This window comes from Hydra vulgaris, chromosome 11 (genome assembly GCF_038396675.1).
Source record: "Hydra vulgaris chromosome 11, alternate assembly HydraT2T_AEP".
Classification (NCBI taxonomy): Eukaryota; Metazoa; Cnidaria; class Hydrozoa; order Anthoathecata; family Hydridae; genus Hydra; species Hydra vulgaris.
This window is the reverse complement of record NC_088930.1, coordinates 27285091-27312172: the sequence shown is the minus strand read 5'-3', so window position 1 is coordinate 27312172 and position 27082 is coordinate 27285091. Positions and strand designations below refer to the sequence as shown.

Genomic DNA, 27082 nt, shown 5'->3' with positions numbered 1-27082 from the left:
ACTACCTGAAAAGTTTTTTAAATGAAGTTCAACAATTATTCACACCGAAAATCAACTTTTTCACTCGCCCAAACATGTTTTCCTTAAAACAAAAATTAGAGATAACGACTATTCATGCCTGCAAAATTCGTTCAAGGATTTTCCATGGTTGCATTATATGATGTAAGGTAAGATACATACATTTTTGATTTGTTAGGTTAAAAGAATCCAAATTAATTAAAAACTTATAAGATTCTTACCTTAATTCTTTGTTAAAATGATTGCATTTTATTTAGAACTGACAGTGTCAGCGATTTAACGGTTAAACTAAGAGAATGCCCTTGAGAGTGTATAAGCTGGATATGTTCCGTCAGTGACAGAACTTATCCACATGCACTAGATAAGCGCAAGAGTGAGTTCGGAACATTTATTATAAAAGACCTTAATTAGATTTTTATCACATTTTTGCAATTTTTTCAGTATTTAAAGAAAATTTGCGACCAAAATTTTTATTTTCAAAATTGGGGCAACAGAGGTTTTTCTGAAACCTCAAAAGCATTTGAATTCATGATAAGTATTTCACTATGATCCGCTCAGTTTAATTGCACATTGTGGGCCATGCTATACCAGAACTGGATGTATTATCAACTAATTCCACCTTAATATATTATTGAAATATAACTATCAAAAAACTAGATGAACTTTTTAAAAAGGTTTTTAATTGTTAGTGTTATTTGAAACGTTTATACTGAAGCCTGTTTCTGAAAAGTACTTGTATGAATGTAGATTTCTTAAAGGAGACAATTTTTGAATGTCGAACTGTAAATCAAATTTTGCTATAAACTCGTTCTTGGGGCTCCTAAATATAATTTTGGTCTTGGGGCTCCTAAAAATTTATCGATTACTATACTATACATCACACGTTGTTTTTGCATAAAAACAATATATTAACTCATAAATATTATAAACGGCCTTGCGTTTTTTTTAACCATCAAATTTTAAATGACGAACAATAAATTATTATTATAAAAAATATACGAATTAATAAATATTCACAACTTTTTTTATAAGATATAATAGTATGTACTAATTCATAAAAATAATATATAAGAAAAAAGATGCTAACAACGCAACATTAGGATATTTAAAATCAAAAACTCATTATTCATTCATATTTAATCTTATATAACATGGATTGCTCATTGGACCTTCCCTATCGTGTGCATCTACAGCAACAACTGCAAAATGATAATCATGTCCTTTTGCTATCTGAGAAAGAGTACAAGCCATAGGAAGGGCTAAGGCTGCCACAACTCCTATCTTTTTCCATTCAGAATTTGGTTTTAGTGAAACATATGTTTCCTTAGATTGGTGAGCGTATAAGTTATAGCTTTTAACTTTGTATTTGTCATAGTTGTCACCACATACATCATAATCATAATCCCAAGTAAGTACAATACTGCTTCCATTCGCAGAAATATTCGCTTTAAGATGTGGTAGCAACATTGTAAGCGGTTGTCTAATTAGGTAAGAAGGTGGGTATCTCAGAGGTGCACATAAATGTTGCTGTGGTGAATGCCAAGGTGGTTGTAATAGTTGAAAATGGTTTCCATCGATATTTCCAGCAACTAGGTTTCCTCCTGTTTGAGCGCTACTAGTTAGTCTATGTACTCTGTTATCTGGCGTTATTGGCGTCATTCGCGGTCCTTGATTAACAGCTACAACTTGGGTATTTACTCCCAGACTATTTTTTAAAATAGGATTAGGTATACTGTTCGGAAAATTTCCTCTTTCGACAATTATAAAATTACTCATAGGTTCGTTAGGTCTAATTTTTTGAAGGTGCATTGGTGGAGGCATTTGTCTAACTGGTGCAACCAACTGAACAGGGGGATGCTGTTGACGGTTGTTTTGTATAGATTGTAGAATCTCATTAGGATTTTGTGATTGATTAAAATTAATTTGTTCAGTAGCTACCTTTTTACCGTATAAATTGGATGGTGCTTCTGCAGGTCTCTAAAAATAAATAAATGTAAAATATATATACAAGAAACGCGTGCAAATTTATATAACTAAAAACGCTAACAAATTGAGTTAAAACATATATTAGGTATATAAGTATTCATTTTCTTTATATCAATTTTTAAAACAATATTTTCTTGGTATCAAAAATATATTATATACATATTTTTATCACCATTAAAACCATCCAGTGACGGATGTAAAACTATTTTTAACAGCATTCAAATTATTTAGTATTGAATAATTTGGTGATGACTTCTAGAAATAGATATAACTTAAAATTTATATGAAATTTCGAATTTATTGATAACTTTTTAAAGTTGATATAACTGCTTAAATAGAGTTTCTCCATTGCGGCAACTACATAACGACAATTTTATAGCTGCTACGACTAGTCACCTTACGCTATAGCGATATATAAATATTGCAGGTTTTTAGTTAGCGATTGTTAAATAATGTTGGTAGCTACATATCGTAGCTTTGTAGCTATCAACATGGTTGTTTTAGATACTACTAAAATAATAAAATTAAAAAAAAGATAAACCCTCAACCAAAAAATGATAAAATTTTTAGAAGTTTAAAAATATAAATCTATATTTAACGTTATACATTAACAAGTTTTGTTTATAGTTGGTTTACAAAGCCGTCTGCGATTTTAGTAATGATAGAATATAATGCAGTAATAATTATATTGCTTGCGAATGTTTACATTCTCGTTTTCAAAAAAACATGGACACGCATACTTGTAGGCAGAAAAAACAAATTATCGGAAATTTTCCAGCTTAAAACATTAGGATGTTTGTATGTTTTGTTAGGAACATTATTCACTTATTGATTTTTTAACAAGAATTAAATTATTTCAACCAGTTGTTGTGTCATTAGTTACTCAAATGTGAAAACTAATGTAGATTTAAAATTTATAATGTGGATTTAAAATTTATATTTTCTTTTGGAAAATCAGCTTTTAAAAGTAGAGACTGGATTAAACTAATCCATGACGTTGAGACTGGATTAAAGACAATTACAATTTCTAATTCGATCCGAAAAAGAGAAGAGAAAAGTATTCTAAAGTATATAAACGAGGATCCTTGTCAATACTATCATCTACGAAATAGAGCTTGATAACTATACTGAGAAAATAAATTATGACACTAAACCACCTAATAATAAATATACTATTTCTAAATATTTTCAACACAATATTTATAAATCAGAATTTTAAATTTTTTCCTTCAATTAATGCAACACTAAACTTAATTGAGATATTGAACTTAAAAAATAAGCTTGACTTGAACAAAGTAAACATTTCATACCAAAATCTAACATCAGATGAACAAAAGAATTTTTTTTCAGACTTATCTTAAATGGTAATGTAGCTCTTTAAAAAAGTTAAAACTTACTTCACTCATGCTTGATGTTGGAGGACCATTTTTATTTTGTGCTTATAAAGCACAATAAAATAAAAAATTTTAACTTCATGATAGCAAATTTGGTTTAGTTATAAACATACCAATACCATTGAATGTCTAATTGGTATATAATAAAAACCAGCTGGGGCAACTACTTTTTTATCACCTTACTGGGTGATTGTGTATCAGACAGATTACTATATCAGAATAAACTTGGTGGTTATATTCTTGCTGATAGAGTGCTGATTTTTATCACTTACTGCTGTAATTCGATAACTATTTTCTTTTTTTATATAAAATAATATGATTGTATCTTTAGGTTATATATTTATTGATTTGCTGAAGAAAACCTTCTACACCAGCTTGAGTTTTAATTTACTATTATTAATTCACTACACCGGGACTCAATATTAAAAATGCTATTGGAGCAACATAGCTTTTGCAAAAGACTACAACTATCTGGATAGAGAAAATTAATGTATGAAATTTTTCCCGGTAATTATATGACTGTGAGTATCACTCAATTTGTAAGATAATGCCATGTTAAATATGAATGCTTTTAATCATTTTATTATGAGTGTAGTTGATTAATGTAAATGTATATAATCAGGGTGGCCAGCAAATTTTCATGATCATTCTCCATGACTTTTCACTAAAACTTTGACATACAAAGCAAAAAAAAAAAAAAGCAAAGTTAACAAAAACATAAAAAGCAACAAAACATAGCCCTTTACTTTTACCCAAAAAAGGGAGGGAGGGGACCTTTCACATAGCCCTTTACTTTTAATAAATAGAGAGGAGGAAGGGGGGATATAGGGGAATTTTTATATGTTACAATAAAGTATTTAAATCTAGCGCGGCTTGCGGTAAAATGCGCATTTTCTAACAGCTGTTTTATAATAATTTCAATAGGATTTAATATGTTGATATAAGTTTATATAATTTGGATAAATCGCGATTTACTTGGTCGGTGATTTTTAAAGTCTGTTTACACTGAAAAATTTTGTTTTTATCCGTGACTGAAATAATTATTTGTTAATTTTTTATTTTCAAATATTAATTAATTTTAAATTTTAAATTTTTATTTTTCACTTTTTTTTTTTTGATAAAAAGTAAAAATTAATAAACGGGGGAAGAAGGGGGGGGGGGGTTAACAGCTTGGGGTGGGTGGGAAAATTTTCCAAAAATTTATAAACGTCCCCTCCCCTTTTATTAGAGTCTCGAGAGTAACTAATTATTTATGTAATTAGTTACATTATTTATCTAAATAATTATTTCAATCATTTTTCAAAAAGAAAACAAAATTTTATTTAAGGATATAGGGCAAAGAGCCCTAATAATGGCCGCGTCTTATTAAGAGCCAAATTTGGGTCCGCTTTTATTGCATTTATTTATTTGGCGGAACATTTATCTAGTTGTTGATTATACTTTTCTGTTTCTTTAATATATCTATGTTTTAATCTAACTATTATAAATGTTTTATTCAGTCTTGATTTTAAGGGAATCTTATTTTTCTCAAGGTTAATTTAAGTGAATATTTTATGCCGTAAAAAGTAATTTTTGGTTTTTTCATGCAACTTTGAGACATATTTTAACACAATATTCTTTCAAGTATGTCTTTGTGGTTTATTTTGATCTGTTGTGTACTTTAATATTATTATGTAAACTGTTCTGTTCATCAATATACGATAGGCACAAGCATCAATATAACCTAAACTCCCAGATTTCAAATAGGTCTAAATAATAGCCATTTATTTAACCAAATAAGAGCCACGGCTCCTATTTTTAATATCGAATTATTACGTGGCTATTATTAGGACAATAGTTTAATTTATTGTGTATATAGTTTAAACACAAATTGTGTCACAATAAATTAGACTTATATGTCCTTATTATAAAAGTTCTAATAACTTATATGTCCTAATTGTATCCTTATTATAACTATACTTAGTGTTTATACATGGTAAAGTAAATACTGATTATAGTTAATATAAGGCTTATATTAACTATAATCAGTATTTACTTTAACATGTATAAATACTACGTATAATTAGTATTTACTTTACAGTATTTATTATAACGGTTTATTATGTCTGCAAGTATGTAATTTTATTTGTTTTAATGTTTGTAAATATTTAAAGTAATGGTTTGTATTTTATAATTTATATAATACAAATAAACAAAAATTATTATTATTAATATTTACTAGCTACATAACAATTTAAAATATATATATTTTGTATATTTAATTTAATGCTCACTAAGTATTATGTATTATAAGTATTATGTTGTATTTAACCATTGTACTTATGTATGCTATTTCTGTTACATTGATGTATAGATATGTATGATAAGCATACTTTATGCTTGTATATATATTTGTTTGTCGTATCTGTATATAACCTTACAAAAATCTAATGTAAATACATTATCATAACAATGAAGTCAGTATTCTCTATCTTTTAGTTAATTTGAGTGATTATGGGAAAAACCACGAAAATCGCAAAAAAGAATAACAAGATTAAAAAGAACACTGCCTCTAGTTTTAATTCAAAGTTGAACCAGAAAGTGACTAATGTAAAGAGATTTCAGTGGTCCAACAGAGGTATGAAAAATGCAATTGCAGCTGTTCAAAATAGTTTAATGTCGCAACGAGAAGCTGCAGCACAATTTAGTATTCCTCGGTCAATCCTTGGTAAATATCTTAAAGGCAATTCAGTTCATGGTGTCAAACCCAGACCTAGTCCAATATTATCAATGACTTTAGAGCTAAAACTTGTTGAATATGCCACAACAAGAGCTGAACTTGAATTTGGATTTGGAAAGAGACAATTTAAAAAATACGCATCAGATTTAGCCACAAAGCACAATTTAAAGTTTAAGCGTTCAACTCCTTCAGAAAAATGGTGGCGCTTATTTAATCAGCGACATAAAAATTTAGTTTTGCAAAAACCTAAAGGTACTTCATCAGTCCGTCATCAATGCATGTCTATGCCAAAAGTTGCTAAATATTTCTATTTGCTGCATGAAGTTTTGAGTGACACTCGTGCCCTTTTAAAGCCTTCATTAATTTGGAACATGGATGAGTCTTGGCTACAGATGGATTTTAAATCTCCTAAAATAATTGCAAAAAGAGGTACAAAACACCTTCAATCTCGCACATCTGGAAAATGTGAAACCATAACCATTATTGCTGCTGTAAATGCTGCAGGTGGTTTAGTACCTCCACATTTGATAGCGAAAGGTAAAACGGCAAGATCTCTTCATTCTTTTAATACTGCAAATGCACCATCAGGCTCAAATTGGAGTTTTAGTGAGACAGGTTGGACAAAGCAAGGAATTGCATTTCTTTGGTTCACTAATACTTTCTTGCCTAACATAGGTAGAGATAGGCCACAAAATCTCATAGCTGATGGTCACGATTCTCATAACTTTGTTGAGCTATTGTCTGTTGCAATCGAAAATAACATTTATATTGTCGAAATGCCAGCGCATTGTTCGCATTGGCTCCAGCCTCTAGATCGCACAGTATTTGGTCCTCTTAAAACCTATTATAATCAAACATGTCATGAATTAATGAATGAATATCCTGGAGTTACTATTGACAAGACAACTTTTTGTGGCCTTTTTAAGAAAGCCTAGGATCAAGCTCTCACAGCTGCTAATATTATTTCAGGGTTTCGATCATGTGGCATTTTTGCTGTTCCAAGCATAGCTTACTTGCCTAATTCTGTCTATTCCATACAATAGCTACTTGACTCAAATGATCTGCTTGAATCAAGTCTGCATCCAATCAAAACTGACACTAAAATAACAAGATCAGAATATGCAATAGAAGAGGAAGTTGATTTTGAAGTAGAATTAATTAATAAACCTGGAAATATGTCTGAATCTAAAATAGATAATAATTTGGTAAACCTTGGCAATAATTCTTTGATATGGGATACCCATTTGACTCATGAGCAGTTTACAACTTTTAATTTCTGTATTAAAAATGGCTACGACATCCCAGATCTCTTGTATAAATTATATAAAGAATTTGAACTGAAACAGATTTCATGTACAAATACCATTTTAGAAATAAATGACTCTGTTCCGATGCCAAATGAATCTATAGTTACTATTCCATTTCTAAATGAAACTACTATTCAGCACGTTCCTGTGCCAAATGAAACAACTGGGCAATCTAGTTTTTTTCCAAATAAAACCACTAATGATTGTAATCAGATGTCAATTAAAGCCATTGTTCAGCCTAGTCTGACACCAATTATGTTGTGTACAAACCATTCAAATAATGATAATGACAATGATATTTTGCCTTAACCAAAGATATATACTATCAAGTCAAAAGAAAATCAAAAAAAGGCTCAAAAATATTTTGTATTAACTTATCAAGAAGCAATGCAATCTAAAGTACTTTAATACAGATAATCAAAATATCTGTATTAAAGTACCAGATAATGCAATTATCTCCATCGATAATGAGCAAATGTAAATAGATTATTATCAACAGATTATTATCAAATTCATTATCAATATATTGTGAAAACTTCTTATTATTTTAATATTATCAAAACTTCTAACATATTATTGTAAAGTTTATTGTACATATATTGAAAATTGCATTATTAAATGCTAGTTGAAATCTTATAACAGCTATGTGCTAAAGCTATTTTTTTATTTAAGATTTGTTTTATGCTTGATTTTCTATAAAAGTAATTAAAAAGTTTGTTAACTTATTTTGTATTTCCTTTTTGATAGATTATCTTTTTATTTGAATAACAAATAAAAACTGTTCAAGTTTTTTTGTTTAATATCAACCAAAATAATATTTTTAAGCGAAGTATATAATATTTTACTTATAAAAAAATTACCTTGTTTTGTAGTCCTTTAAAGTAGATCCTAGTTCATTATTAGACTTTAATTGTCTGTCTGAATAATGCTTTTCGATATATGAGCATTCTTAGATATATTGATTTTAGGTAATGTAAGTGACTCATAATAGGTAACGTTTTTTAATTTGCTGGCTATTATTTGGTCGACCCGGCCAATAATTGGTACAAATTTAAAATCTCAATTTAAATACATTTTTATCTGAATTAAAAATGTTTTAAAAATAAAAAAGGTTTGTATAAGGTGTTGGTCATTAATAAAGCAGTATAAAAAAAAATTCACCATTAGTTTAAGACATCCTACACGACATTTTATAAAAAAATTGTGGCCATTAATTGGTCACTTTGGCCTAATAGAGATGGAAAAACACTTATAAAGTGTATTTATATTATGAACTTATGAATATATACTTTTAAAGTGATGTTTTCTGCCTACAAGTATGCGCGCATGGGGGGGGGGGATTAAAAATATACAAATACATACAGGGGGCGGTGGATAGGGTGTGGGTTTAATACAGCAAGTACGTAAAAGACGTTTTAAACATCTAAAAACCTTATTTAAACATTTTAACACATGTTGCGTGTTGTAGATGTTTTAAACATGTCTTGTGCATACTGGGCTACCTCTCCTAAAACTTGATTTTTTTTTTTAACAAAAGCATTGAATTCCACGAGTTTAAAAAATCAATATTGTGATCTGTAACAAAGATATGTCAATTAACTAAAAGTTATTTTATTTTTAATGTTTTGAAAATTTTATGCATAGGGGAAGGAGGTGGGTGATTTTGTAATAAATGTGTGCGTACGTACAAAAAACTATAAACTTTAGTGACAAAAGCTCTGACAGGGTCAGAAAAATTCCTACAAACTCTACTTCTTGAGAAACTGATTGAGTTGTCCAGCATGTAACTTCCTAACACAATTATCGACAGAAGCTCTTTTTACACAACCATGAAGTGTTTGTTTTGGTATTTTTGTATTTGCTTATCAACTAATATATTCATGTAACAATTGCATAAAATTCATGGAAACTTCGTTTGCTACTCGAAATAATTCATTTAACTAGCTTTTGTTGCAAGTTTTTAGGAATCCAATCGCCATAATTTATGTTTTAAACAATGCCCAAATAATAGTTAATGCGTAAAAGAATGTAAATACATTAAAACACAATAGCTTTTAGACTTAATTTTTCAAAAAAAAGTAATACAATACATTACAATAACTATTGAAATCGTTTTTCATCAAACAATACTATAGTTGTTCTAATTTTATTTCATTAAAACATTACATAACAATAGCTTTGAGATTTTATTGTGTTGTTAGAACAAAAACAACACAATAGTTTTAAGATTTTATTATACTGTTAGAATAAAAACAATACAATAGTTTTGAGATTTTGTAAATAGTTGTAAATAATTATTAAATAAATATTAATAAAGCATGTTGAGTTAAAAATGGAACGGTTCTTATACTAAAGTATCGCAAAATTAAATTTTAAAAAAGCATTTTATATAGTTTTATTATTTCCCAGTCGAAAAAAGTTACGCTCGGTTTCTGTTGCGTGTTTAAAACCTTCTAAAACAAAAAGAATAATGCGTGTCAAAAATGGTTTTCATTCCGTGAAATTAACTACTATTATTTACCATAAATACCAGTTAAAATATTAATGGTTTCACAGTTACAGAAACGTAGTATTATAGTAATTTTCCTCAAGGACTGTGAAATCACTGATAAAAACATGCAACATTTAAACGTGACTTTAAAACCTTAAAAAACACGTGTTAAACTCCAGTAAAACTCCCCGTAATATACACGTGTTTTTTGGTTCAGGCCAGGATTGTCTATACAGGTTTTATTTACGAAAAAGAAACTAGATGTGCTGGTTGGGTTGCGACAAGCTACTTTAATTTGCTTCGTTGACTAATATATGACGTAAACTAAAAACGTAAAATTTTTTGCTTCACTTATTAAGACTTCTTTCATTTTACTGGTGGTTAAAAACTTTATTTTCATGAACGGTGAAGTTCCTTTTTTATTATTACTTTAATAAAAGCATTCAATATATATTTCATAATAATATAAAAATAAATTAATTGCTGTATTTAACGTGAAAGGTGTAAGATGTGGATAGGTGTAAGATGCAAAAATGTAAGAAAGGTTTTTCATTCACCATTCACTTTTTTTTTTCTTTAAATCTTTTTATCTTTTGCTGCAAATGTAATAAATGATTTATAGATAATTCAAATTTTTTATAATAGGATTCTTAAAAATATATATATTTTTATGTTTTACAAAAAGGTTACATAACGATTATATAACGAATTAGTAACTAAGTATCAAGTTTAAATGCGCGCGAGAGTTAATGACTTTAATAATAACTAATTAACATTAGCAGTTTTTAAAATGATTTTAATGAGCTGAAATAAAAAATTATTTTATATCTCTGCTCATTAAAATCAGAGATATAAAATTATTTAAAATTTATGTATGTACCCGACTGGCATATCTAGTTTCTTTTACGGAATTAAACCCTGTATAGACGCGCGTTTGTCACGATCCAGGCGTAAACCAAAAACACGTGTATATTACGGGCAGTTTTATTCGAGTTTAACACGTGTTTTTGGATGTTTTAAAGTCAAATTTAAATGTCGCATGCTTTTATCAGTGCTTTCACATTCCTAAAGGGAATTTTTATAACATATTACATTTCCAAAACGGTGAACCCATTAATATTTTAACTGGTATTTGTGCCAAATAGTAATAGACTATTTCACTAAATGAAAACCATTTTTGACACGTGTTAGTTATTTGTTTTTAGAAGTTTTTAAAACACGCATCAGAAACCAAGCAAAACTTTTTTCTCAGTTGTGTTTATCTTTTTTTAGACGAGACAATCGCGTTATTTTGACGTACAATCAAATAAAAATATTCCGACATGAAGCAGCTGTTGCCTATTGTTTTGTTTTTGTTCTTTATAACAATTGATTAGCGCGGATATCTGTTTTTAAACAATGCGTTAAACGCCCGTTTTTTCATACGTTTTTGATGTTATAAATTATAAAATATTAACGATAATAATGATGATGCGTCGGTGATTTTTTCAGTTTTAGATTCGGCAAAAGTAACCGAAACAATGAGTAAGCCGAAAACTTGGTGATTTGTCAAATTGGTACCCCTCACTTTTCTAGTGTACGCGCGAAACGTCGTAATGTCGTTAAGGTCATTAGGTGATTGGTTTAATAGATATGTTAATAATTCTTACATTGCAAATAATTTATTATTAGTGATAAGACAAATTATTTGCAATCTAAGAATTTTAAACATATTTTTTTAACCCTTGTATGCTGATACTGATGTCAACTAAGGAACAATAACAAAAAAACATAAGTACTGGGCCGACGACACGGGTTTCGAAGTGGAGGGGCACAATAGTAAATTTCTATAAAAAAAAGTCCTCTATAACTAGAAATTTAAAAAAAAAAAATTCTTTTAGAAAAAAAGTGGGTGGAGGGCGCGGGATAGTGCCCCTGCCCTCCCCCACCCTCTCCGGTGTCGTCGACTCTGAAGCAATAATACAGATAAAACAAATAGTAGCTATAAAATTAAAAAGCAAGGAAAAAAATTTAGAGATAGAATTTAGAAAAAAAGTTAAAATGCATAGTTAGAAAAAAAGCGCAGAGCTGCTAAGTTACAAAAGAAAGCACTGAGTGTTTTTAAAAAATAGAATAATAAAAATAAAAAGAAACATTCTGTATAATGATTTTATATTTTTTAATTCGTTTATATTTTTATTTATACTGTTTACGCTTTTACAAGTTACACTCCTTGGAGTTGTTTGAAAACATCTGACTCTAATTTAATAACTTGATTTCTCTTGCGTTTTTTTAAATGAGGAAATAGAATATATATGTATATATAACACTCCCCTAAAGGTTTACGGGAGCAATTTACGGCTCTCGCAAAAATATAGTTTTTCTCTTAAAAGTATAATAATTATAATTATTATTATTATTTATTATTATTGTTGCTCAAAAGTATAATAATTATAATAATTATTATTGTTGTAACTAAAATGAAAAACACTAAGTCATTTTTATTATTAAAAAAACTTCATAATAAACTGCCATGCTTTTTAAAATACACAGTTGTTGTACAAAAAAAAAAATTAAAAAAGAGTGCCGATTTAAATGTTAATGTTTTTAAGTTAGATAGGACTATTTGATAAATATGAAATTATTGCACTAATTTATATTGATAAATTATAAAATTTATTTAACTGATAAAAAATAAAATTATTACACTCTAAATTATTGCATAATAACTTTTATTATATATATATATATATATATATATATATATATATATATATATATATATATATATATATATATATATATATATATATATATAAAATACAGGTCTCGGTAGGAAGAAATAAACCAATTATTGCATAATAAACTGCAGTGCTTTTTTCAAGTCACGGTTATTGCAAAAAAAAAAAAAAAAAAAGCGCGAATTAATATGCAACTGTATTTATAATTAGATTGGACTAACGGATGGGTTTTTAAATAAAAAATCAGTGTCTTATAATAATGCCATTATGAAAAAATAAATTGATAATTGTTTGTAATATCAAAACCCGTATTATTTAAGTTTGTTTAAACCATTTATACTCATTTTCTTATAATAATTTGCGACAGATAATTTAATAGATTTATCATATTGAATAATTCTTTTTAATACATTATAGCAAAATTTGTTATAACATACAGTATTAAACAATAAATTCGATGCTCAAGCAGTTATTATATTTGGGTAAGGATTTTATAAAAAACGCGAAACCTGGATTTGCTCACTGGAAAAAAGTTTCAACCAACATTTTGTTGTAAATTATTTCTTTAGTTAATGCTATGTTATCCTATTAAAGCTATTATTTAAAATTTAGTTTATAATAATAAACATTTATAAAAATACATTTGGAAAAGTAAAACGCTCATTTTAAATGTTATAACTGCTTTATTTTTATTTTGCTCAAACTTATATAATTTTATTTTATTAAACATTAAATTATTGCGTAATAATTTTTATATTAAGTAACGAATTATATATTTTACGTATTAATTACAATGAATTATATATATTTGTTTCAATTGGAGCAAAATAAAAAAATATAATGCACAAAAGTATGCTAAAAAAAATGTATTACATATACACATTTTGTTGTGGAGTCTGTTTTGTTTTAATAATTGTTGTAACCTCCTGCATTCTATTAAATTATAAAAAAATAATTTTATATAAGCAGTAAAAACTTTTATAGCTTTTTTTTTTGTCAAATTTTTTATCAAACAAGTTGTTAATAAATGGCTAGCTAGTGTGAAAACCCAAAGAAAACGTTCGTCTAAACAATTTTTTTTCACGGCGCGAAAAACGACGCTTGTTAGGTATGTAATAAGGGGTTATTCATTTTTATATGCGCGTCTATTCATTTCTATATGCGTCTTTATTCATTCTCATATGCGTATTTATTCATTCATATAAGTAAATTTTTTCATTATTATGTGTTTTATTTTTAAATTAAGCACAGTTTTTTCAAAACAAATAGTTCTTGTTTCCCGGTAAAAGAGATTAAAATAATTAAGACGAAGACTTTTTACTTTCGATGATGGTTTATTTAAGGTATTAACTACCCTCTTTTTCTTACTTAATTTGGTATTAGGTCTTTGTTTAATTTTATTATTAAATTTATTGATTGATTAAATTATCATTTATCTAATTATTCATTTATCTAGATGTAAATTTAGTTATGTATAACTATTATTAATACACAAATATTTACCCTATGGATGGAAGAGAAAATAGCAGTGCCAATCGAAAAACAAGGGCAAATGTTACTAAAGACTACATTGAAGTACTTAAGCATTAAGTTGAAAGAAATGAATCTACACTAAGCATTTCCACTTCTCTTAATTTATCTAAGCGCAGTTTAAAATCTTGTCGTTAAGTTAAACAGAGGAGAATTCAACGACATGTCGTTTTCTGATATAAAACGAGGCAAAAGACCTATAAACGCTCGAATAAAAAATATTGTCGAATGCATTTGCAAGCGAATATAATGAAATTTCAAATGAAAAACTTAGAAACCTCTTCTTGTGAAATAAAACTTTCGGAATTGAAAGAATTATTAAATTCATCTTTATTTGATGAATTTACAAATGTTGACAAGTATTCAGGGTGAATTCTAAGCAAGTCGATGAGAACGCCAAGTTGAGCATTTTGTTCAGTTGCCATTTTTAAAAAACAACGTGCATTCGTTTTTTTTCACTGTTGACATCACGTGATATAATATTCAAAATTTGATTGGTTTTCGCCGATGGCGATTCGCAAAAAGTCGAAATGATTTCGACTTTTTTTTTTCGCTGCAGCGAAATGCTTGATCAGCAAAATTGTCAAAAATGTTTAATGTCGATAAGCGCAAAAATGTTTAACGTCGATAAGCGCATGCTTATCGACGAAAAAATTCGCTTCGCGCGAATATTTCGCTGTGTGGAAAACGGCCTTAAGAATGAATAATCCTGTAAGTACTGGCTTTACCACAATTTGATTAATTTCGGTAATGCGGTAAGTTTTTATAACTTAGTTAAGAAACCGGGACGTGGTGGTGTGGCTTAGTTACAAATGTGATATTTAGTTAGGCAGTCGCGATTTATTTATTTAATCGCTGTCATTTTTTAGAGCGAATCGCTGCGCGAATTATTGTGAGTTGATTTTTATCGAAAAACTGAGTGCAATTTGATGCGATTTTTCATCGCTTTTTAGCCTATAATAAGTAAGAAAAAATCGTTTTTCTGCAAACCAAATGCGGTAACACCGGTGCTTAGTATATAAATCTTGTAACATTAAGGTTACAAGCATATGCTCGTAACGAGTATAAAACCAAATTTTTTATTTTGTAAGCAATTTTTTTATGAATAAACATAGCTTAAGCAAAAATCGAAAGTTCTTGTAATAAGCTGTTTAAAGGAGCAGCTCGCATGGCTCGCCATTTTTGTTTAAGGAGAGCATTAAAACATCAAATTTCGAGGCCGAGAGAAAATTAAAATTAGGCTTAAGAAAAAATTCCCACCCACTTTTAATTAAGATTCTCCCGTTAATTATATCTGGATTTTTCGCAACTTTGCAAATTAAGGTTTTTATTAATGCAAAAAGTTCGAATGTAAGGTTTTTACTTAAAATATTAAGCACTTCGATTTAATGAACAAAAAGGTACCCAAGTAGTGTTAAAACTTATTAATTCTTTGGGCTGAATGATATGTGTTCAATCGAAAACAAAATAAAAAGCATTTCTTTGGATTTCACGTCTTTTTTAACAACTACTTTGCAGAAAAAACTAAACTATCTAAAAATCTTAAAACTTGTACAATCTTTGGAATGAAACAACAATAGAGTATTATTTAAAAAATATTTGAATGGTCTTTAAAATTGATTTACAAATTTAGTTTGATTTAAAAATCTGCATAATTTTTATTTTAAAAAAGAAATTTGCATTATATCGATTCAATTTTAACTTGCATATGTTCATGTTATTTATTTTTTTAACAATAAGGCATACATATTTTACTAGCTATTAAACATGATGCTTTAAAAAGCATAAAGGGCACATCTTTACAGTTTTCTTTCACTTTCATGCAGCTTTCAATAGACACACTCCAACCGACAAATCTAGCTTCTTTTTCGGAATAAAAACCTGTATAGAGACATGTGTTTGTCCCGATCCAGGTGTAAACCTAAAACACGTGTATACTACTCGAGTGTTTTACTCGAGTTTAACACGTGCTTTTTGATATTTTAAAGTCAAATTTAAATGTTGCATGCTTTTATCAGTGGTTTCACATTCCTAACGAAAAGCTATTAGGCCGAGTAAATAAAAAAAAGCAACTGCTTTTACTCAGTAATTAGCCAGCTTTACGTGAATAAAAACTTTAGCATTTTTGATTAAACTTTTATTGACGTAAAGCTAAACAATTACTCAGCGTTTTTGGAGTAAATAGCTAAGCTTTACGTAAATCAAAATTTCAGTGAGTTTGCTAAAAATTTTATTCACGTAAAGGTGAGCAATTACTCCAAAAACGCTGAGTAAAAGCAATTGCTTTTTTTTATTCACCCGGCCTTTATAATATAATACTACGTTTCCGTAACGGTGAAACCATTAATATTTTAACTGGTATTTATGGTAAATAGTAACAGTTAATTTCACGAAATGAAAACCGTTTTTGACACGTGTTATTCTTTTTGTTCTAGAAGGTCTTAAACACGCAACAGAAAAAAGTTACTTTTTTCTGAGCTGTGCCGGCTTGGAAAACATTGGAAACTGTAACGTTGTAGATACAATTCAGAATGCTGTTGTATTTGTTTCTAAACAAATACAGCCCTGAGACTTTTCAACCTTTTACTGGAAATTTCAGTAAAAAAAATTGAAAAGCTGATTGCTTTTAAAATGCCTTTTATCAATAACACTGTGAAGAAGATAAGGAAGATATTAATGGATAGTTGAGAACTTTTTAAAGTTCAACTGATCGGTATCAGAGATTTATCGAGGAGGGTAAACCTTATTATGACACGAAAAACTATAAAATGTTGTCAGACCATGCTGATTGATGAGTCTGGAGACAAATTCATTTTTCTTCATTTATGTTTAAAAAGATGTTTAAAAAAGATGCGCAGTTAGGTACTTTAAATTTCATTTTTCCTTATTTATATTTATAACTATAATATATTTTATATAACAGTTATAAAAATAAATAAAACTATTTATATTTTTTCATAAACTTTAACATTTTAGTTACAGAAACTTGTTTTTGAATGAAGCTTTTTCTTGAGTACAGCAGAGATATTTGGGAATTTGTAACAAAAATATGCGGTCTAGATCAATATCTGATGAAACAAATGACTTACAAGATCTGGCTAGGTTGGAAATTTCCCATTATACGCACCTTATCATGTTTCTATAATGAAAAACAATTCTTTAAGATTTTCAGTAAGCAAACCTGCAAAACTGTTCATAAAAATAGTATCAAGGCTATAAGAATATTTGCAGCTTTGAAGCCTAATAAAATGGAACTGAGTAAAAAGCTAAAAGGGAAAGTTTTGTAAAATAGCTGTAACCTATTCTAGAATGAGGACGTGAATATAAAAAGTATTGCATCAATGTAAATTAAAGAAGTAACCATAACTGAAAAATATTTCTAGAAATGAATACTTTGTATTTAATTATGATAGAAATATTTAAATAACCAAATAAACAACAAAAGGATTCATGATAAAACCAAAAGATTAAAAGATTATTCAAAAACAAAATATTCAACTGATAATCTAGATTAGATCAAAACCTTTTCAGAATCCTTTAAATTAAGTCTTGTTTTATTTTAGAGATTTATTAGACGATCAGATTTCTTCTGCATAGCGAGTATTATAAAACATAATTAATTAAAAACGAAAATCCGAAAAAGGATTGGCTTTCATATTGTTTTTAATTCAAATGATGCACACACAAAGTATTGGTATGCTTAAATACCAATCATTTTTACTTCAACTCAAAACCTCTACACTGAAGCACTGTGAGAAAATATTTAACAAAAAACATCATCTTTGGTGAACTTTTGTTTTTCATGTTGTTTAAATGATTGTCAAAACTGTTTTTCTTTTATCATTTTGATTTTATCTTGGTACTTGGTACTATTCTAAAGGAATATATTCATCCTTATAGAGAGTAAACATTCAAATGAAATATTTTAATTCTTTTTATATGATCTATTTACATTTTAACATTTATAATGAAGTAATATACGTTTTCTTTAATTGCAAAGTTCTTTTGTATTACTTTTTTAACTTAAAGACCAAACTTTGATATGATATAGAAACATTAAACCTGAAAGATCGTGTTTTAAAAGTTAAAAAATCTTCGAGTTGAAAAAAATGCAGGAATATTTTAAAAAGGTTTTAGTCAAAGTTTTGCAAAAATTTAGTTGAAACAATTGCATAATATTCCGTTTGCAGAAGCAATTTTCTTCGCCGGTGCGATGTTTCATCGTAATAAAAAACAAAGCCGAAACTTAGCGTATTGTAACCCCTCTTAAAACCTTACATATTAGACATTTTAGTCCACACATATGAATACACAGTAGGCCATAACAAAGTGAGTCAGCATTCTGTTTTTTTTATAAAATATGCATTTAAAATGGTACTATTTACATTAGCGTTTACAACTGGTTTTGAAGTAACTTGATAACTTTTGTATATTCCATAATTATAAGTTGAAATAAACTTTATTTACCCAACCGGGACAACTAGTTTCGTTATCGGAATTAAAACCTGTATAGACACGTGTTTGTCACGATCCAGGCATAAACTAAAAACACGTGTATATTACAGGCAGTTTTACTCGAGTTTAAAACGTGTTTTTTGAGGTTTTAAAGTCAAATTTTAATGTCGCATGCTTTTATCAGTGTTTCACATTCCTTACGGAAATTTATTTTAATATGATTTAATATAGTTTAAAATACTACGTTTCCGCGAAGGTGAAACCATTAATATTTTAACGATATTTTTGGTAAATAGTAATAGTTAATTTCACAGAACGAAACTTTTTCTTGGCACGTGTTTTTTTTTTAGAACGTTTTAATCACGCAACAGAAACCAAGCGCAACTTATTTGTGAGTTTTGCCGGCTGGGTATTGGTTGTATTATTAGTTATAATTCCATTGTAACAGAAAATAGAAACCAAAGTACTCAAAAAAATACAAAGTAACAAAAATATATGCAATTATAAAAAAATATATATATCAATAAAAAGGAAAAAATATATATTAATAGCATAAAATGTTTATGCTCATTCAATAGATGTTCGTGGAAAACTGTTCATTTTATAATTTTTTTTTTTTTTTCTAATAACTGTTCTTTATCTGATTGTGATGGCTCATGACGTCTTTTAGTATTTTTTAAAGCAAATAATTAAATAATCAATGATAAAAAAGCGTATTAAGTCTTACGTTTTTAGTTAAAAGATTTTCTTATTAAGATAATAAAGGTCTTTATTAATCATTGAATGGCAAGTAGATAGAAATTTCAAGAAAAAAAAACCCATAATATACCTTTAATTTATCATTTTCATTTATCTTTAATCTAAGATTATTCAACTGAGTATGAAGTGCCTTGTTTTCTTTTTGAAGTTGGTTCAAAACTGGAACAAGTTCTTTATCCAAAACTGTTTCTCTTATTGCTTTAGCTTCGTATTGACTCATGCGCAATTTAATAAGATTTTTTATGTTCTGAGGAAAATAAAAACTTTGCAAATTGGTTTCTTTTTTCTATACAATTTCAATCAATTATTAATTATCAATTTTTTCAATACATGTAACATAGGAATTTTTTCATAAATTAATAAAACCCACCTTCACAATATCAAACGTTTCGGTTTGAACTGCTGCATCTGACATTTCACGGTTGCAGCTACCATTAGTTACGGAACTACTTTTTTCCTGTTTTACTTCTTTTTCGATGGGATATTCCGTGTTACAAAAGTCATCTTCAATTTTTATTACTTCTCGTTCAGAGTTGCTGAAAACAGTATGCTTTAAACGCCTAAGCTCTTTTTCGACATGAGAATTTAAAGATCCAGTCATAACGGATATATGAAATTAATGCTACCAATTTCAATAGGATAGTCAACAAACGTAATTTAACAAGTAGTATACAAAACTTAAACGCCTGATTTGTCGTCGAATTTAGTCTTAATCAAAAACAAACTTACAATACTTATCAGTTACTCACGTTCGTTATTGTTAACTTAAAATAATGCATGATGGGATAAAAACTATTTTTTGACCAAATATGGTCATTTTTATTATCTCTTAAAACAATCTTAAAAAATGAAAAGAAACGTCACAAAAGAATTATGACGAGTTTCGTGTTAATTAGTTTATTTGTTCCTGTTTTATTTTAATACCAAAAATAACATCTTTTTATAAAAGCGACTTTGGTGAAAGCTTTTATTAATCAATCAATAATTCACTTAATTCACTCAAAATACGAAGCAGTTTTATGAGTCACTGGTTTTTAAATATCTTCAATGTATAATCATGATTCAAAATATTTAACTTATTTTAGAATATTAACTTCTTAAACGATGAGGTTTGTTACGTGGCAAATCGTGACAAAGTTGGATTTTCGAAGTCATTGTTATTAAAGTAAAGATAAGTGTTTATGTTTTATCAAAAAAAAGCGAAATATTTTAATCCGACGTAAATCTTTTTTTATAAGTAGCTTTCCCATTCATAGTTTACATTCCTTAATTCATAGTTTGCATTTTTATTGTTTACATTTTTTAAATTAACTATTTTTTTCACGGTTTGTAAACAAACTAAGCTCGTTTTTAAAATCTCGTTTACTAAAATCATAAATATATATTTATTATAGTTTTAAATTTACAATTGAAACGGTATATGGATCTTTGTTGATCAAACACAGAATTTAAGACTATTATTAGAATCGACACATAAGTTGGATATTCTTTAATAAATAACTTATATCAAATGTTTTTAAACAATCGTAATTCCATTATATTAGCATTTACAATGTAAATATTATTTTTTATTTTTCACCACTCAGTTATATTTACCTGAATTAAAAGCTAAAAATAAAAGATTTTATTTAAATTATTAAGCTGAACAAATGCGGAATTTTAAGAAAACGTGGATTTAAGCACATATTATATTATTTTTAGTTTGCTTTAAAAACGCGTGCACAAATATGATTTTGGCTTAAAGACAAAATCAAATAAGATTATGCTTTTTAGACCTTGACCGTTAGGCCCATGAGTGGTAGAGATTTGGTTTAGGATGGTTTGGCCTTGGTTTAGACCATTAGGTTCGTAGATAAGGATGCAATAAAAGGACTTTAAATTAAACCCACTTTAGAACGCTGTAAGTAAAAATTTGTAATAAAATCTCAGCTATATAAGAAATAAAATTCAATGTGAAAAAATTTTCAGACTTGTTAAAGAAAAACGGCAAATTTACATAATCAAATTTGATTGCACTCAAAAAATGCATTCAAAAATATCTAAAGACGAGGGAAATTTAAAAAATCTCCTCATGGGTGGGTTTTTATTCTTAGACATGTACATAAATTAATTTCTTGCGTTTTTTGGACGAAGTTTTTCAAAAACAAACGAAGTATTTTTTTCCTTGATAAAATGTCACGTGACAAATCTCCCTATTTTAATAATGCTCTAAATACGCACGTTGTTACATACAATGTTAAACATCCCAAGCATTAAATTGCGCATTATGTAGCTGATATTGAATAGAACACAGCTTTGCTTGAAAGTAAAGTTTTTGTAACACTTATAACCAAGAGACTCTCTGACTAAAGCTGACTATTTGGGCAATTTGAATCATTTCTTTATAATTTTTCCTAAGACATTTGACATTTTTATACTTCATAAGTATTTTTAATAAAAATAATACATCATCATTGGCAGTTACAAATCTGAGTTGTTCGAAGTTTGTTGTGGCAACGCTCAAGAATTTTATGCTCGGTAATCAACTAGAACATGTGCTGTTTAAAAACATCTGACAGTATCTACAAAAACTGACAATATCTGCTTCTCTGTATAAAATTATTTACCCAGCCGGCATTTTGTCCTAAAAAGACGTCTTATGAACGTTCCAAAAAACGTTCCGAACGTCTTTTGAATGCTCAAAAGACATCTTTTTAGGACCAAATCTGGGCGGGTAGGTACTATGTTGCTGCTAATAATATTTATGTAAAACCTACGTATTACATAAAAATTTTTTTCAAATTTCAATTTGTGTGTTCAAACCATCATTACTTATCGTTTTACAATTTAAACTATTGTACAGAAGGTTATATACTTGGTTAAAATTTCACATTAACTCACTGATTCTCACCAACTTAAATGTTCCCTGCAAAGAACTTACAATTTTGCCCTAATGTCAGAAAGATTTTTCTTAAACTGTCATTATAAATTTAATTTTAAAATGTTAGGCCGGAAAACAATTAAAATAATAATTAAAAAATGGTTCTTTAATTAAAAGATTGGAATTGGAATTGGTGTTCAAACCAAAACTATCAGTTAACGTAAATAAACTCACGGTGCGTATCCCCAAAAAAATCCACTTTGATGTGTATTTTTTGCGCCTATTCTTTTAAATCTAACTTACACTTTCTGCGACTTTCTAAATAGTTCAGTCAATAAACTTATTGCTGCGTTTTAAAAGATATAACAAGTTAAAACAAAAACAAAGAAATATAATTTAAAAAAAAACATTCCAAAAAACATCTTTTCCAAACCTTATTAGTTAGGTAGATTATTGTCTGAAAATACAATTTCAATAAAATAAAACATTTATAGTGCAGTCCATTGGTGAGAAATTTATTTGTTTTTATGCTATTTTGGGTAAAAGCATGAAACTTGGTCTACACGTTGATAATACTGAAATATCAATTTTAAGACTTAGACCCACTTCCAAAATGACCCATGGTATCTGGATTAAAGATACCATAGAAGCAACAATTTTTTCATACATTTTCAAACACTCGTTCTCTATTTTGCAGCCACATCGTATAAGTTTATTATACACTTTGGAAGTTTCCGGAATCATCGTCCAAACAATTTCATTACTGTTTTCCATAACTAACCTCACTCACATGAATTAGGCAATGGTAGATTTTTATGCAATTGTTGTGCCCAGCACTACAAAGACTGGTGAACAGTTCTAAAGATATGCAAAGCCTGTTGCGTTGCCCTCAACGCTACAGGGTATGGCGTCTGGTTAACGTTCTTTATTTTTAAAATAGGTCTTTTCTGCATTCATTTGCACTACTTTAAGAACTGGTATAATCATATGGTTGCACAACAAATTTTCCAATTAAGTGGAAAATACTGGTGGTATTATCACAACCTGTCGTTGTGTGAAATAAAGGCAAACATTGCTGTTTTGGACTAAGGTATTTTATAAGATTGTGCAGTGAAATGAAGGTAATTTTTATTTTGATGACCTGAAATATTTTCAGGCTTAAATGATAGTCTAAAGTATAATAAAAGTATAATAGTTTATCAGTATCTAAAGTTTTGATTTGCTTTTTTGAGGCCACTATTTATACAGTATCACATGTATGAAGAATCGGCTTGCTTCTTTCCGGCCGGATATACTAGCAATAATTCGAAAAATACTTAACGAATTAATCCAATTTTTTTTATAATGACGTTCTATGTATATATTTAATTGTATTGGTATTTTACATATATATACTAATTTTACTAATATAAACTAAATATATACAAGTTAAATGTATTTAATATTTTATATTTTGTGTATATATATGGATAAATAACTTGTCTCCAGCCATTTTTATAGATCTTTTTACTTTTAAACTAACCAGTAAAAAATATTTTGAGAAATTATAACTTTTTAAATTAACCTTTTTGTCAAACAAACTTTAATTTTATATTACCTATCGATCAACACATCTTTGGAATAAAATTGTTTTGCCAAATTTTAATTTTGAAGTACCTATTAATTTTTACCTTTTTTAAAAATAAAATAAAAAACCTCATTCCTTCATTCATTCCTTCATTAGATATCGAGTTATTATTAGTTCTAAAAGTTAAAAATATATCTTGGTCTACTTTTTTATTGTTTATATACATGTCTACGTTTATAGAAGTTTATTCCTACTTATTATAATTATTTGTTCTTATACTTTTTACTTTTTAATTTATATGTCGGTTTGCGCCTGCACAAAATTCTGATTAGAAGACCCTCTTGATCTTTCTTCAGATGCATTAATTATTTACCTGTAAAAGTTTTTTATTCCTTGTTAAATGCTTAATTAAGGTTCTGACGACAAGATCTTCGCGATCTTTTTTTAGATAACTTGTTTATGTTTTTTATATTTTCTATCATTGTAAGTTTATGTTACTGTTTTTATTATTGGTTATATAACGTTGTTCAACAACCAACAAATGTAAACAAAATAAAAAAATAAAAACTAATAGTATCATTTTAACAGTCCAAAATTAGTTAACAATTAAATAATCGGAAAAAGATTTTGGAAATTATCCTTCAATCCAAGCTACTCAAATTCGAAAATTGTCAAAAGTTACTAAATCTTCAGTAGGAGACATATTGAGGTGGTACAAGAAAACTCAAACTATTGAAAGAAAAAGAGACGGTGGAAAGATAAAAGGTTTTATTGGAAAAAAAACAAAATGAATTCGATCATCCGCAATTGAAATATGTTCGCTATTCAAATGTGTAAAATGTATTTTACACATTTGAATTGCGAACATATTTCAAGTTAATACAACACTTCAATGTGCTAATCCTCCTTACTTTAATTTTAGACCTAATCCAATTTCACAATATAAACCAGGGGTCGGCAACCTTTTGAGACGCACGAGCCAAAAGTTGCAATTTATAAAAATTTTTAGTTTTTAATGATCTAACAATACCTTTATTTTAATATTATATTAATATTTATGTATGGAGCTAAAAAGCCACATCTTGACATCGAAATAACCACATGAGGCTTGCGAACCGCAGGTTGCCGACCCCTGGTATAAACGTTTAAATAATATAATGTAGACCACGTACTTACATAACTCTTTTTGTTTGCACAGCAGACTTACCAACAACAACTTTGAAAAAATAATGGTGTTACGAGTAAATATCTCGTGTGTGCTTTTTTAGTTCTGTATGTGTCGGGTTATGTTTTTTAAAAATCAGAAATATAAATAGCTTTATTAAAATACTGAAGATTGAGCAAGTATGTAACACAGTACTGCAAACGCTGCCTAATTTTCTATTTTTGAAGTAATTAAATTATTTAAATAAGTAAAACTATTGAAGTCAGCTTGTCTTGACCTTGTCCCCTCCCTCTTGTCAACAATTGTCAAGAAAATTCAGACCTTCCTTCCTTCTATTTTGTTGACGTAATTAATAGACAGCACCTTTTGTCATTTATCAACAAACGCAGCATGGCAGTTATCTTGTAGTCAGATTTGGCAACGATCCACAACTTCAAGAAATAAATTAAGTGGTTTTACCAATATGGTTTCGAAATCGTCCCAAAAGATACAAATACTCCTGCCCTGAGCAGCGCATTATCGAGAGTTACTTGGCATTTGTAAAAAGAACCTTGTTGGAAAGCAACAAATTATAGAATAATGACAAAATATTTAAGCAGAAATGGATAGCAGCATTGAAAATGACATCTACTCTCAAAAAAAATTGAATGCTTTTTAAGCGTTGTCTGAAATCTGCACAAATTGGTTAAAAACTTTAAATGATAAAATAAATTTCATTAATAAAAGAAATTATTTCCTTAAGTATTTCTCAAGTTATTGCTGAGAATAGACGGCCGGAATGTACTGAGCCAACCGAAAATATACAAGTGTCTGCTTCTTCATGTTTGAACGCCTCAAATTTGGCTGTGTTGGTATTTTGGTATGGTTTACCGTTTTGACTCACCTCGTGGGTCAAAACAATCAATCTATCGGTTCGAAGACAAGATATTTGGACTGCAACGAACTTATATAATAAGAACGACTCAAAGAAATGGGTGTCAATTACTCGGAATCATTGAGTCGGGTAACACACAATTACAAAAATCTTGTCCTTTTTTTACTCTTGCCGATATTTTAAGGCCGTTCTCTGTTTACACATCCTGAATAATATCAACATACAATTATAACTGTTTCAAAATGAGTTGCTAGAATACCTTAGTTGAATAGTTTTTAAAAGTTTTACAATTCTTTGCCGATAAAATATTCACAACAACAGCTCCATCAAATATCAAACGTTCAACTTTTTATCTTTAAGTGAGCTGTAAGGTTTGACAAAAAATTTTTTTTTAGAAAAGTCTTAAGAAGAAATTTCAAGATCTGATCCAAGTTTCTCTGATATTTGATGCTGGAATAATGATATTTCTGTTACGTCAAAAAAGTCTTCAGCTGTTATGTTTAGCTGTTGTGGAACATGGATTGTGTTCTAACAACAACAACAAAAAACAACATCTCGAAACTGAAAAAAAAATCAGAAAAATTAAATATCAGTCACTGATAAGGATAAAACTTTGAAACTTAATTACACTCAGTGTAGTTAAGCTTCAAAAATCGTCGACCTGTAAAAAATCTCGTAAAAATCGATTTGTCAAAATTTAGATTTTCAAGCCACACTAGAATTAGATTTTTATTGATGTTCTTTAAAATATTTCCATCCACCTTTTTAATAAGACCCCCAGCCCTCTCCGTTTATAAGATCTGTACTAAAACTCGCACCCACCCCTACCCTCTTCTATTGCCACGACACCTTTAATTTCCAACATGATTTGAAAATTAAAGCAGAGATTGTTGGCTCAAGTAGATTTTCTACATGAGCCAACAATCTCTGCTTTAATTTTGTTGCGGGTTGGAATTTTTAACTTCAATTTTTGAAATAATTTCATAAAATAAGCCGACATTTAGCCGACTTTTTTGCTTTGAAAACTTCTTTTAGTAAACATTTTATTACCTGTAAAACACTAACTTATGGGAAATAAAAATGCATTTTATTTAATTAAGAATGACTCATGTCATAGTAAATATTTTAACTGATTTAAAAGCTTTGTTTAATAATAACCATTGATCTCTACAATACAATAAGTTATTATAGATAATTATTATATAATATATAACAATATATATATACATATATATAT

General features: G+C 28.3%; 1 protein-coding gene and 1 long non-coding RNA gene across 3 annotated transcripts; one reads left to right on the top strand and one right to left on the bottom strand.

Annotated features, from left to right (window-relative positions):
• Positions 1-1055: 1055 nt before the first annotated feature.
• LOC100208166 (activating transcription factor 7-interacting protein 2) lies at positions 1056-20141 on the bottom strand. Of its 2 annotated transcripts, none has more exons than XM_065810635.1 (3): positions 19750-20141; positions 19450-19626; positions 1056-1995 (listed from the first exon to the last, which is right to left on the bottom strand). In XM_065810635.1, the coding sequence occupies exons 1-3, from the start codon at positions 19978-19980 to the stop codon at positions 1141-1143; spliced, it is 1263 nt and encodes a 420-aa protein (XP_065666707.1). In that variant the 5' UTR covers positions 19981-20141; the 3' UTR covers positions 1056-1140. The 2 variants fall into 2 exon arrangements, with proteins under 2 accessions (XP_065666707.1, XP_065666706.1); XM_065810634.1 differs by having other exon boundaries at positions 19450-19665; positions 19750-20121.
• LOC136087226 (uncharacterized) lies at positions 13869-14623 on the top strand. The gene is made up of 2 exons (XR_010641645.1): positions 13869-13978; positions 14092-14623. It is a non-coding gene; the product is annotated as an uncharacterized LOC136087226 (long non-coding RNA).
• Positions 20142-27082: the final 6941 nt, after the last annotated feature.